The sequence below is a fragment of the Ascaphus truei genome, chromosome 1 (assembly GCF_040206685.1).
Source record: "Ascaphus truei isolate aAscTru1 chromosome 1, aAscTru1.hap1, whole genome shotgun sequence".
Taxonomy (NCBI): Eukaryota; Metazoa; Chordata; class Amphibia; order Anura; family Ascaphidae; genus Ascaphus; species Ascaphus truei.
In genome coordinates, this window is record NC_134483.1 from 34,315,038 (window position 1) to 34,328,004 (window position 12,967).

The window sequence follows — 12,967 nt, forward strand, 5'->3', positions numbered from 1 at the left end:
TACCGTTCACGTTTGTCTAGTACAGTATATTCACACACTAAGTCAGTAGCTTGAAAACTAGACGGCTTAAAGCATTTATTTATGTGGCCGCTCTCCAACCACACCCGAGGAAAAATAAAATAATAAAAAAAAAAAAGATCAAATATTAGTCAGTGTGTAATGAAACAAAAACCCGACATGACAAAAAACCCCACATATGAAATAATGTTTGCAGAAATAAAGAATTCGCCTTAATGTGAAACGGGTGGAAAGTTTCTTTGAGACAAAAAAGGTAATAAGGCCTGTCAAGTGTGTTTATCCTGTGAAACCAAATATGTCAGCTTTCAGCTAATAACTGGCGTCCAGAGGAAGTTTTCCCACTTTCTACAGAAAGAGCAGTTATCTCCTGGCTAACGGCTCTTGAAAATCCCAAGATCACTCCAAGACTCCAGACAGTCTCTCGTGTCTCTCACACTCTTAATCCTCCAAACTGCAGATAATTCCCTAGGGGGAAAGAGAGAGGTGACCTGGGAGAGGCCGTCTGTACCTACTACACCAGCAGTTCATTAAAGGTCTTCTCAGGAGGATACACTGGTGTCACAGTATAGCAAGATGCGGTGTCACAGTATAGCAAGATGCGGTGTCACAGTATAGCAAGATGCGGTGTCACAGTATAGCAAGATGCGGTGTCACAGTATAGCAAGATGCGGTGTCACAGTATAGCAAGATGCGGTGTCACAGTATAGCAAGATGCGGTGTCACAGTATAGCAAGATGCGGTGTCACAGTATAGCAAGATGCGGTGTCACAGTATAGCAAGATGCGGTGTCACAGTATAGCAAGATGCGGTGTCACAGTATAGCAAGATGCACTCCACCACTACTCCTAGTGTCATGGCCTTTTCATAATCTAAGACATAATAGCCTAGCAAATGTAGGTGCAAAAGCCTGACTGTAAACCAGGGGTGCTCAACACCAGTCCTCAAGACCCCTCTAACAGGCCAGGTTTTAAGGATATCCCTATTTCAGCACATGGGGTTCAATCAGTAGCTCAGTCAAAGACTGCACCGCTTGTGCTGAAGCAGGGATATCCTGAAAACCTGACGTGTTGGGGGGAATTGAGGACTGGAGTTGAGCCTCCCTGCTGTAAACACAATAATAACTACCACTGGACATACAATGTAAAGGACTATAGTACCAGGCACTCTGGGCAGCCGAGACATTGTTTGGCATTCCTTAGAAGAGGGAAAGGTCTGGTGTAAACCATTACCCATAAAGACTTTTATTACATACATGAAGGGCACCATTTTCTACAACATTACAGCTAATTAAGAATTAAGAAGCAACACAGACACCTTCATAAATAAATAGAAGTGAATATACCCAAAATGCGTTGTGCTAACGTCATGAGCCAAGATTGCAGGCAGAAAGGGGGAAAAAATCACTGTACCACGGATGTAGTTTTGGGTAACTGTGCCTAATGATAATATTTTATGCATGTGAGAAACCTGTTAATGAAGCGTCTTATGTTTAACGCAGATCAATAGTTTCGAGGATTATACAGATACTAACATTATTTTCCAAATCTCAAGTTTACCCACGTGGCAAAAAGCGGAAAAACTATTTGCTACGCTGAAGCTTAGAGCCTCTGAATATTATATTGGTGATGAATAGATGGCTCTTGAAGCATCTATTTATCTATAAAAAGACATTGATACACAATCCCTTATAACTTCACTCTAAAATGAGGCATTGACAGCGCAGCACTGAATGCCTAGATGGACAGTGCATGGGTGTTGGCATATACACGAACAGTGATATTTTGGGGAGAAACTGCATAAATAAAAACATTCCTGTAAACAAAAATCTACACGAGAACCATAAAAATGAAAATCCTTGTGCGGAATTTCTTTTGGTTAAAGAGCTTTGGGGCTAAATGAGGATATGAGGACATTGCCAATTCTGATGCCAAATACATATATTACAAATATCAAGCAGCAGTCAATTGCATTGTGTGCAGGTGCAGTGTATCCTAATATACTTCCAGCCACTTGAGACACTTTGTCTTCTCAAGTCATAGGGAAAGTCCAATTTGAAGTAGAAGCCAAATAAAATTTGACAAGTTTGCAATGAATTAAACTGCATACTTACAATATAGGGCACGTTATACATTTTTACATAACATACACTGCCACTTTAACTAATGTGGCACAGTGTAAAGCATTGAATTGGAGCATTTGTGTCATCAATAACATTTTAGAGGTACGACTACTTTAAAGGTTCAGTTCAACTTGCTTGGTTCACAAAGATTTCTTCTTGCTTTTAGAATAGCATCGATTTTCATCCTGATCACGTAGTTTTGTATGAAATTAATGGCTCTATGCCATCAGTCACCACAGAGGAAGAGGACCTGGAAGTCCTATCAGATAAACTAAAAATAGCAAACAATGTGACAAAGAGTAAAGCCAGCGGAATGCTTAATTTGTATAGGGAAAGGTATTCGCAGCAGGACGAAAGAGGTGGTATTACCACTTTGTAGATCAGGTATGGACAGCTCCAGTCCTCAAGGGTCTTCGATTGAGCCACCTGTGCTGAAGCAGGGATATCCTTAAAACCTGACCTGTTGGTGGCCCTTGAGTTGAGGACCTTGAGTTGGACACGCCTGTTGTAGATTATTCGAAATACCTCACTTAGAGTATTGTCTTCCAAAGGCCACATCTCCAGAAGGGTAGAAGAGTTTGAGGAACATAAGTATTGTGACTGCGTTTCCAGAAATTAGATCATCTATGTATCTATATTGCCTTTGTATAACAGTGGAACTACCCCTCTCCCCATATTCCTTTTGCTCCCCCACCCCTTTTCTATTCTGTATCCCAAATACCTTTGGTAAAACTTCAATAAAAGTGTGACGGAGAAAACAAAAAAAAGAGCCTGGATATATTGAAAAGAGCAGCTACAGTGCATGGTCTGCATTATAAAATGCACCAGGAAAGACTGAAAGACCGCAACATATACAGCTTGGAAAAAAGAGTGGATGGCACTAAAACACGGGAGACACACTTTGAGAAAGGGACATGACAGATGAAGAGGGCCTGCTCTGAGGTTGGATGGTGGGAGGCTCAGGGGAAACGGGAAGAAGTATTTCTTCATGAAAGGGATGGCGGATTTCTGGAACAGCCACCTAGCAATGGGAGGTAGAGGCAAAAAGAGTAAAGGAGATAAATACGGATTGGAAGATACCTAATGGGCTCCTAAAAGCCCAGGATACAACTTGGTGTGAGTTTTTACAGCAAGTAGGAAAATAAGCCGACAAGGGGGACTAGGTGGTCCTCTCTTGCTGACATAAAGAGTAAATGCTGCACACCACAACATAATAAAGAGTGACACAATTGCCGGTGCTCCCATCATTGTACGATTGGCTGCGTCCAATCCACGGCATACAAAAAGGAATGAAGATGGGGCACACGGATTTCCAAAATAAAGAGATTCATTAAAGTATACACGTGTGCCCCATCTTCATTCCTCCCTTGCTATGTCTCTACGTGTATGTCTACTTTGTGTCTGGAACCTGGACACACATCACTGTTGTGACTCTGTATACAAGTTAGCACTTAATACTGCAATTTCTTAATTTCTCAAACATTGAATATGAATCCATAACAAAAAAACTATTATGTATTCTGTATCCTATGTAAAAGTATTCATAAAACTATTATGTATTCTGTATCCTATGTAAAAGTATTCATAAAACTATTATGTCTTCTGTGTCCTATGTAAAAGTATTCATAAAACTATTATGTCTTCTGTGATATTTCTTTTCTTTAGTTTTGTATTCAGGGCTAACATCTTCCAACACAAAACAACTATTAAACTCCTTTGTGCAAGAGGGGTCATGTGTTGCTGCCCTCTCTGGCAATTAAGGTAGAAAAACGTGTAAGATGGTGGAGTGCTTTCACTTGTATACTTTATGCTTGTGAGGGAGACTTCACCTTTAAGCAATTCCGCGCCAGCGCCATTGACAGGATTTAGAAGAATCTATTTTGGAGTTGCTTTGTCAGGCTCCAATAAAACTGAAGTTATTCACAGTCTCCATTAAGAACAAAGAAATACTTTTACAAATACCCCAGCGGTCTCTTTATTAAAGCAGTACCCATTAAACAAGCCAGTACAAGTTGGTTTTAGTCATAAATATCTACAGTTGTTGTTGCTAATAAGGAACCCAAGTCTCTATCTCTGCATCTATTTGCATGTGCTACCAATTCAAAAATATTACTACTTCAAGGCAGACCAAAAGCAGGGAGTACTCAGGAAGTACTATTGCACTTAGCCTCCCATATGTATGGGGTCTCATTTTCCAACACGCATACAATGAGCCACTTGTGGGACACATTCGTTAATATGTATATCGCGATTTCTATAGCGCCATCCATGTACACAGCACTTCACAGCAGTAATGCATGTGATATAACACACAGAAGGAGTAAGCGCTTCAAACATAAAAGTAACAAATAGGAAAAGGAGTCCCTGCCCCGAAGAGCTTACAACCTACAGTGCTGCACGCTCCAGTGCTGGATGATGGTATAGCTGTTAACTGGAGATGGGTTATGAGCCGCACATCCTTTTTTCGTGGACCATTTCAAATGTAAACATGTCTAACAAATCTAACACTATGTCTTAAACAACAATAATACAACTATAAATGTCTTGAAAGTAAGAGTGGCACAGATAGGATATGGTAATAGATGTTGTGTGCTAATGTTTTACACACAAGATCATATTCGCTATTTCAAGTCTCAGAAAACCTTATTGAGGGGCACTGATCAGCACTGGGAAGAGGGGTTTTCCTGCCAGCACTTACCCTGAGCCTGTCTTTAGGCAATGCAACAGCTCCTTGTTTGATGACTTCCAGAACTCTCTCTACTGACAGGTCGGCTCCAGCCTGCTCTAAACGTGAGCTGAAGAAGCTAATCACCTGTAATAGAAAGGGAGATGGATAACATTGTGAGTGAGCACACCCAATCCTCTGCTATCAGCATCAAGAGCATTCACACTGCTGAGATCTACATCAAAGTCATGTGCTGTAGAGAAGCAGTCCCTTCCTAGGACAAAAGTGTAGTAAGAACAGTGACATGTTTGCAAAGTTAAATCTAACCGATTGACACATTTATAATGAAGTATATACTGTATTTTCACATTTTGTAAATATAACCTTTACATGGGAAGCAAAAGCTTTGAATAATTTTACAGTTTAACATATTTTGGCAATAAGACGTCAAAGCCACAGGTAAATTGCGTCTTTTTGCTCGGTCCTTTGTTTGCAAAGTAATTATGTTGTTATTGGTCAAGCAGATAAGCATAAGTAGATCACATGTTTCGATTCAAAGACTTGGAGAAAAGACAAAACTATTTTTTTCCCCTCAAAGACAAATTATTAATACAGTGACTTTAAGGGTGATCGTTTCACAGGATACCAATTACACTGAAATGGCGTAAAAAATATGTACTACATTTTTCGCTATTTTGTACTACCCTTTTAACATCATTAGTGAGAGAGTACATAATATGACAGGACTGAATGCGTCCTACAGCAATTTGCCAACACTATAGCCCAGGTGTGGCCAACTTCAGTCCTAAAGGGCTACCAACAGGTCAGGTGGCCAGGATATCCCTGCTTCAGCACCGGTGGATCAATCAGTCCCTGCGTCAGCACAGGTGGCTCAGAGGTTCAGTCTCCTGTGCTGAAGCAGGGATATCCTGAAAACCTGACTTGCTGGTAGCGCTTGAGAACCGGAGTAGTCTACCCCTGCGATCGCCCATACATGTATCAAAGCAAAAGTGGAGCTATTCTAGGGCAAAACAACTGCACCATATGAGTCAAAGAAGAGAGTCCCATTGAAATCAAAAGCTTTTTCCCCCTTTGGTGCACCCTCTTGGATCCCATTTAATAATACCAACTTTAGTGCAGTAATTTCTGCGTATGCCAGAGGGGGCCCTCTGCATAAACGGAGTTGAGTAATACGAGAGGTCTGTGGACATCAGAGCTATCAGAATCCATATGGAGTAAGAAAGGGAACCAGGGGGTAGCATTATTTCATTGTAATTGCTGGAGAAATGGAGTTTAATTCTTTGATACCTATTGTAGCAGACATTGCATTCTGCTGTGGTTATTTTCTGACTATCTTAATGATATGATCAGAAATACGACTGTGCACGAAGCTTGAAATGAGGTCGCAGCTGTATAGACAGGTTTCCATCAGCAGCCCAGGTACCCAGATAAGGGTGGTTTGGGGGGGAGAGATTTATTATTAGGTGAGGACAACTTAAAAAAAAAAACTGCACATGTACATTGCATTTAGCATTGATGGTACCGTGTCAAACATCAGAATAGAGACCTATTGGGGGCCTGAGAAAGCATAAAATGATCTCTTGACATGCTGCTTTGCGTACACATCCTGGATAATTTGGGTCTGTATTGTGTCAGACATTAGTAGCATCTGCAAGTGTTTGCTGCTTATTCTCTATCACTTCCCTTGCAGTTCTCCTCCAGGGTTTGACTCGACAACCGGGTTTTCCCCCCCCCCCCTCCCCCAGCAAATCTCTTTGTAGAAAGTAACTTTTCAGTACAGGCTTGGGGAAGTAAGTCTGTAAAAGGTCCAATCATTCGGGATGAATGAGGTTGGTACTGTAGGTCTGCACATTTTTATGACCATACCCTTTGTTGATTCTTGAAATACACATTCAATCTTTGCTTTTTATCTCTTAATATCTTAGTATTTCAATCATGTCTCTTACTAGAAATTATGCTTTACTTTTTTGGGGGGGGGGGGTCTGTTTTAACATTTTTATTACAAAAGAATGAATGCTTCAAGTACCTCGCAATATATGCATGGTGAGTTATTTTCCCTCAAGCAACTGGTAAAAACGTTTAAAAAAAAAAAAAAAACAAACTCAGACCTTCTGCATTGGTCACATGGCACCTTGTAAGAGTTCACATAATCCTGCTCTAAACTGCAACAAAACTGAGTCAACAACAATAGTGCATTTCGGCAACGGGCAGCGGGTAACATTTCAAAGACGAAATTTGAAGCAACCCAGACAGGCAGGGCTTCCTCTGCTACTGGGATGGAAAGCACGGGCGGCAGACAGTGATGCTTTAGCAACATCCTTACCCTGAGCCTACAGCAGATTCAATTTAAAAGGTTACTGAAACATTTCCGCGATCTTTCTGCTGTGGTTTTGCGCTGAAGTTAAGTCCTTGGCGGGGTGCAGGGTCTTGCCATCTTTGCAGGGGTTCAACTTCCTCTTGGAATCTCGGAGAGAGTCTATTGGAACTTAGGGGTGAATGAGAATAATTGGATGACCGGCGGAGGGGTAAACGGAAAGCGTGTCGCGTGGCAGAGAGTTGATTAGCACTGCCAGTGACTTTGGGGTATATGATAAAGATGGAGGCGACATGCATATCATGTAACCCCAGTGATGGCCATTAATCTTTTTTCCCCGCAGATAGTAGAACAGTAATACTTCAAAGAAGCTCTGGGTCACCCATTTTCTGACCTATTTTGCAGAGATGCAAAGATCTCCTTCTCACTGCAACCCCCAACTGAATGTGGAAATCAAGTTTAGTGATCGACTAATTTTGACTGATGTGTTGATGCCCATAGCAGACAGAACCCTGTAATGTTGGTATCAGTGCAAGCACAGACATTGGTCCTCTTCTGTAATGCTAGGCTGGTGGTGGCAGCTTCCTTTTATCTGCCTGTTTGCCACCACTCAATGAGTTACAAGACAGAGAACGTAGAATGAAAGACGGAGTAGGGGATACGAGAAAGGAGAGTGAAAAAAATGGAGTGCAGAAAAGGACAAAAGAAAGTGATAAAGGTAGAGTCAAGAAAAAGATGGAGAGATGGCAGGCGGCGATAATGATAAAGAGATAATAGGTCACAGTAAAACGGCAATGGACGCTGATAACTCCAATTTGTTTTGAATATGTGCCTTCCTGCTAGTCGGTCTATGATTAGACAAGTTGTTCTTGAGAACCACCGGATGAATTTCCATACATAATCAGTTCAGGGGGACAGCTATTCTCTTTTGATCAGCGCTGTTAAGCATGTAGCCCACACAACCATGAATGGTCAAATAAGAAGGCAACTTCTTACAGCTGTCTGCTATCATTTCATTTGACGGCAAACTTAAGAAGCCATGTCTAAGGGTGCGTCCATAGACAATGCAGCCGTGCGGAGGCGCGCGGAGGCTGAGGGAAAGCAGGTGCTTTTCCTGGCCTTAGTCACCGTCCGGGGGCGTGTCTATGGGCGGGCCAGTGACGTCACGGAGCTGGTTCGGCCTCATTGGGCGAACCGCTCACGTGACCGCACTAGAAATCAGTTTTGACTGATTTCACGCGCATCGTGCGCCCCCTCCCGCCTGCACGCTGTATAGACGCGATCACTGACTTTAGGAAGTCTGATCGCTCAGCATCCGCGCAGTTTGCCACGGTATGGACACAGTCTAAGGCAGGGGTGAGCAAACTTTTTATGCCGAGCCCCCTTTTTTATCCATGACATTTCTCGGGCCCCCCCTGCCTGATGTAATCAAAATCACCTGAAAAAAAACCCTTTATTAAACGGTATACAATGTAAATACAAATATGTCTAAGACCGCGCATATAGTGCCAGCGACGTCACCCGTCGCCGCTAGCTTCAAAAGATCGCGTCGCCACGTCACGCTTACTCTAAGCGCACGTGGCGGCGACAATGCATTTGTTTTCGGGCGATGTCGCGTCGCCGGCACTATAAGCGCAGCCTAAATACTTACATACTTCAACAGCTTGCTCTTGCAAAATTAGGCTGCGTCCACGCTGCCGCTGAGTGGTGACATCACCAACTCTCAAAGCATGAGCACAGCGTGCCCTGCATAATTTTGCAATCACGAGCGGGGAAGTGTTTACACTTTTTTAAAATTATTTCTCTACATTCATAGTATGATTGATACAGTGGCAGCCGACCCTTTCACTTGCAGAGGATCGCAGCGAAGCAGGTTGCCAGCTTAGGAGAGCAGGAACACAGCGCTAATGTAGGGCAGACACCGGAAGGAGAGGCGTTTGACATCACAGCGATGGGGCGTGCTCCTCCCCTGTACCTCCGAATCACGTGGCCACCACCTGCACTATTCTGTTTGGCCGCCCGCGCGCACATCTTTTTTGCCTGCGCACCTAGGTTTTGCCGCACGCGCCCCACCTAAATAATCTTGTGCCCGGGCGTCCACCCCTCAGTTTGTGCACCGTTGCATTCAGTCACCCACACACACAATCACAACACACACACACACAGACAACCAACAAGCACAGCACACCCACACATATATATGCATACATATATACACACACATACATATATACACACACATACATATATATATATATATATATACATATATATATATATATACATACATATATATATATATATATATACATATATATATATATATATATATATACACACACACACACACACACATACATACATACACACACACACACACACACACACACACACATATATACATATATACACACACACGGTGGGTGGAGGGAGTAACTAAACCTGCTCCAGTCGCCCCCCCCCCCCCCCCATGTACTGGTGAAACCGGGTGGGTAACAGACAGGAGGAGGAGGGCTTGTCTGTGTGCAGGGATGGCCCCGCAGCAAGGCCCCGCCCCCTCTGCAGGCAGACACAGCAGGGAACTGGAAGCAGCCTCAGCGCGGAGCTTCTGGCCGCCCGTGCACAGCTCTTCCCGCCCCCAGGTTTCCCCGCACGCAGCCTGCGCCCCCCCTACATAATCTTGCGCCCCCCAGTTTGCGCACCGCTGGCCTAAGGGATACCAAACTGTTCTAAGCTGCACACCAGAAATGCTAGGTTTTCCATTACTATTTGGAGATATTTTTCCAATAATGTGTATTATTTGATATCTGTTATTGTGTTTTCAGTTTCCCAAATTATTTTCTCAACCACCCTGTCTCCCACTCCTAATTTTTCTTTTTGATTTCTCTTTATACGTAGTAACAGAATAGCTGCACTGCCACGCCACATCATGCTATTCTAAAAGCTGGGCGTGGTGTCTTACCCGTCTGATATGCAAGGTATATTTTCTGAATCTTAAACATACAGTACTGCAGGGCCCCGCTTTACAGCGTTCTGCTCATACGGCGTTTCCCAATGTATACCCATATTCATTAGGTTCAGCGCTTCTCCGTTTTTCCAGCGATTTTCGGCATGATGTGCACAGATACCATTTGTCAGCGAAACAGTCGGTTTACAGCTCTGCATCTCGGTTGTCAAAGGTACAATACAGTACAGTAGGGCCCCACTTTACGGTGGCGACGGTCTGGAACAGAACCCGCTGTATGAGTGGAGCCCAACTGTACTTACATATGAAAAAGGCAATTTAAAGGCGCAATCCTACATTCGTGTTTTTTTTTGTTTTTAATAAATCAGTTCTGTATTAGAAAACACTAACTTTTTATTTTAAAATTCTCCTCGTAATGCCATTTTTCATGATTTTTAATAGACTGAGCATCTTTTGATTTCTATAGCAGGTTAAAACGTCCGCAGCAGTGCAAGATCTTTGTAACACTTTCCTGTTTGGGATAATTTGTTGCCAATATTCCCAGCAGTTTGAGCAGCAAACTGTAACAATAGATAATGTTACCGTAGTGATATAAGAATACATTGTAGCTGCTGAGTTACACTGACTGAAGGATTGATTTGAAACTGAAAGGCAGCCATTTAGTGAACCCTGGGAAGCAGGATTTTGCTGATCGATCCACAGGAGAGAAAAAAAATCGATTGGCATCTTAGATAATTTGTTTTCAATCAAGGTAAACAAAGGTTGCATATATTAAACAAATACATTATCTTTTTTTCTTTTTTAAAGCTGCCTGGATTGCCTCTTTAAGAGAGTCTCTCCTAGGACCAGTGAACAGATAGCAGCGGTATGATTAAAGTGGCAGTCCCACTGGTCAGTGTAATTGGTTCCCTTTGAAAAGTCTAATCACCCGTAAAGTAAGGGTCCTACTGATTTAAATCTAGGGGAAAAGGAACACCTTGCTTTTTCTGGGTACCCAGCATTCAAGCACATCAGCAACTCATCTGTTTCACAAATGATGAATTCGGATCTACTTTGGGGTGGGGGGGAGGGGAAAGAATAAAAGAAAAAGAGCAATTGTCCTGGTGCTTTGTGGACTAACAAACAGCCTTACCATGAAAAGACATGACATCAAAATTGGAAAAAGCACCCAAAGCATTTGGTTACCATAGAAACGTTAACAGTTAAAAAAAAAACATAATTTCAAAGGGTCAATGAACTCCATTCAACCTAACGTGTCACTGTCCTAGAGGAGACTGCCCTTGACCAGGTTATACGCAGTTTAATTACCTCTTTAAAACAGTCAAGAAAGTATAAAAGTTCCCCATTTATTTTCAAAGGTACTATCTGACCTGAGGAAGAGAACATTGCTCCCAAAAAAGATGACCAATACCTACCATCGAAGTGCTCGCTCTTTTTTGCACTCTTTTAGTGTTTCTATAGTAAATAAATGTCTTAGGAGTGGTCTTACAAACTTTACCTAAACTCTTTCACGGTAAGAGCGTAAAGACGTGCGTATATAGAGCAGGGATTCCCAACCAGGGTTCCACGGGGCTCCTTGAAGCAGTCTCAGGGGACACAGACCCCCCCCCCACCCCGCGGGGGTGGGGTTTCTTGGTATGTATTTTGTGGGGTGGATTGAGTGAGAGTGGGGTAATTGACAGAAGATAGGGTTCGAGTGAGAGAAGAGAGGGGGCGGGAGGGAGTGAGTGAGGAAAAGAGGGAGTAAGAGTGAGATGCAAGGGATAAATACATGCGAGGCGGGAGGGGGGAGAGGTAGTGAGATTGATGGGAGAGAAATACATGGGTAGATTGTGGGAAATAGAGGTGGCTCGTAATGTGTGAAATGTTGTGACTGACCCCTGTCGAACCTAATATGTGTCAGCCAGATAGAGGTTCCCCGAGATTTTTCGAAATACTTCAAGGGTTCCTCCAAACAAAAAAAGGTTGGAAATCACCGATAGAGGCAAATTGTTCAATCAAAAAACTACCAAAAGATGGAGCACTCTATATCTCCCTACAGTAAAAGAACACATGAAAACATTCCCCATTAGCTCGTGGCATACAATGCTTCCACTGCGGCGAGGGATTCTGGGACATGACATGCAAATGAGCACTCAGTTACGTCATGTCCAGGTTAACATGGATCCCTACAAGCTTATGCCTGCCGCATTAAATGGCTATTCAGCCCAGAGCCATGGCTTAAAGAAGTGCATACCCAATAAACCAACCCACAGACAGCCGCTTCATCCTTTTGAGTCTCATCAGTGCGAGGCTGGTTAATTCATATAGAAATGGATCACTTCTAAAGATCGCTGTCAATATACATCCCATATTTCATAAGGCACGTAACAAAATAAACAACAGTCAACTGTTAAAAACAAGAGTTACCCGGGTATCTCATTTAAACACTGCACTTGTTAACAGTAATCTTGTGGTTTGTAATGGAGACGTCGCTATTGTTTTTAACGGTTAATTGTTGTTTATTTTGTTGAGTACCTCATGAAATCTGGAACATATATTTATAGTGATATTTAAAAGTAATACTTTTATATATGTGAATTAATAAAACAATAACAACATATTTCATTTCGCAGAGATCGAGTGCTCATATAGTACAACATCTTTTGGTCGTTACTTGTTGAAGTTGGGAGAAAGAGCACTGCCCTTTATTTTTGGAGTTATCCCTGGTTATTCTGTTTAGGTGTGTTGTTTGCATTAAATTGTTATTGTTTTCTATAAACTAATTTATGCTCAGAAATAAAGAGGGAGAACAACAAGTGACAGATAAGATCAGAATTACACAGGACCCCCCAAAAATGTATTCAGATCGGGGCATTCTCAAGA

The 12,967-nt window shown here is 42.4% G+C and overlaps 1 protein-coding gene across 2 annotated transcripts in view; it reads right to left on the bottom strand.

Annotated features, from left to right (window-relative positions):
• DYM (dymeclin) overlaps positions 1-12,967 on the bottom strand; it is a 516,199-nt gene that overhangs the window by 83,521 nt on the left and 419,711 nt on the right. For both annotated transcript variants that reach the window (XM_075586074.1, XM_075586063.1), the window contains one exon: positions 4,836-4,949. In XM_075586074.1, coding sequence (XP_075442189.1) covers positions 4,836-4,949 — 114 coding nt within the window. The remainder of the gene's footprint in view (positions 1-4,835; positions 4,950-12,967) is intronic.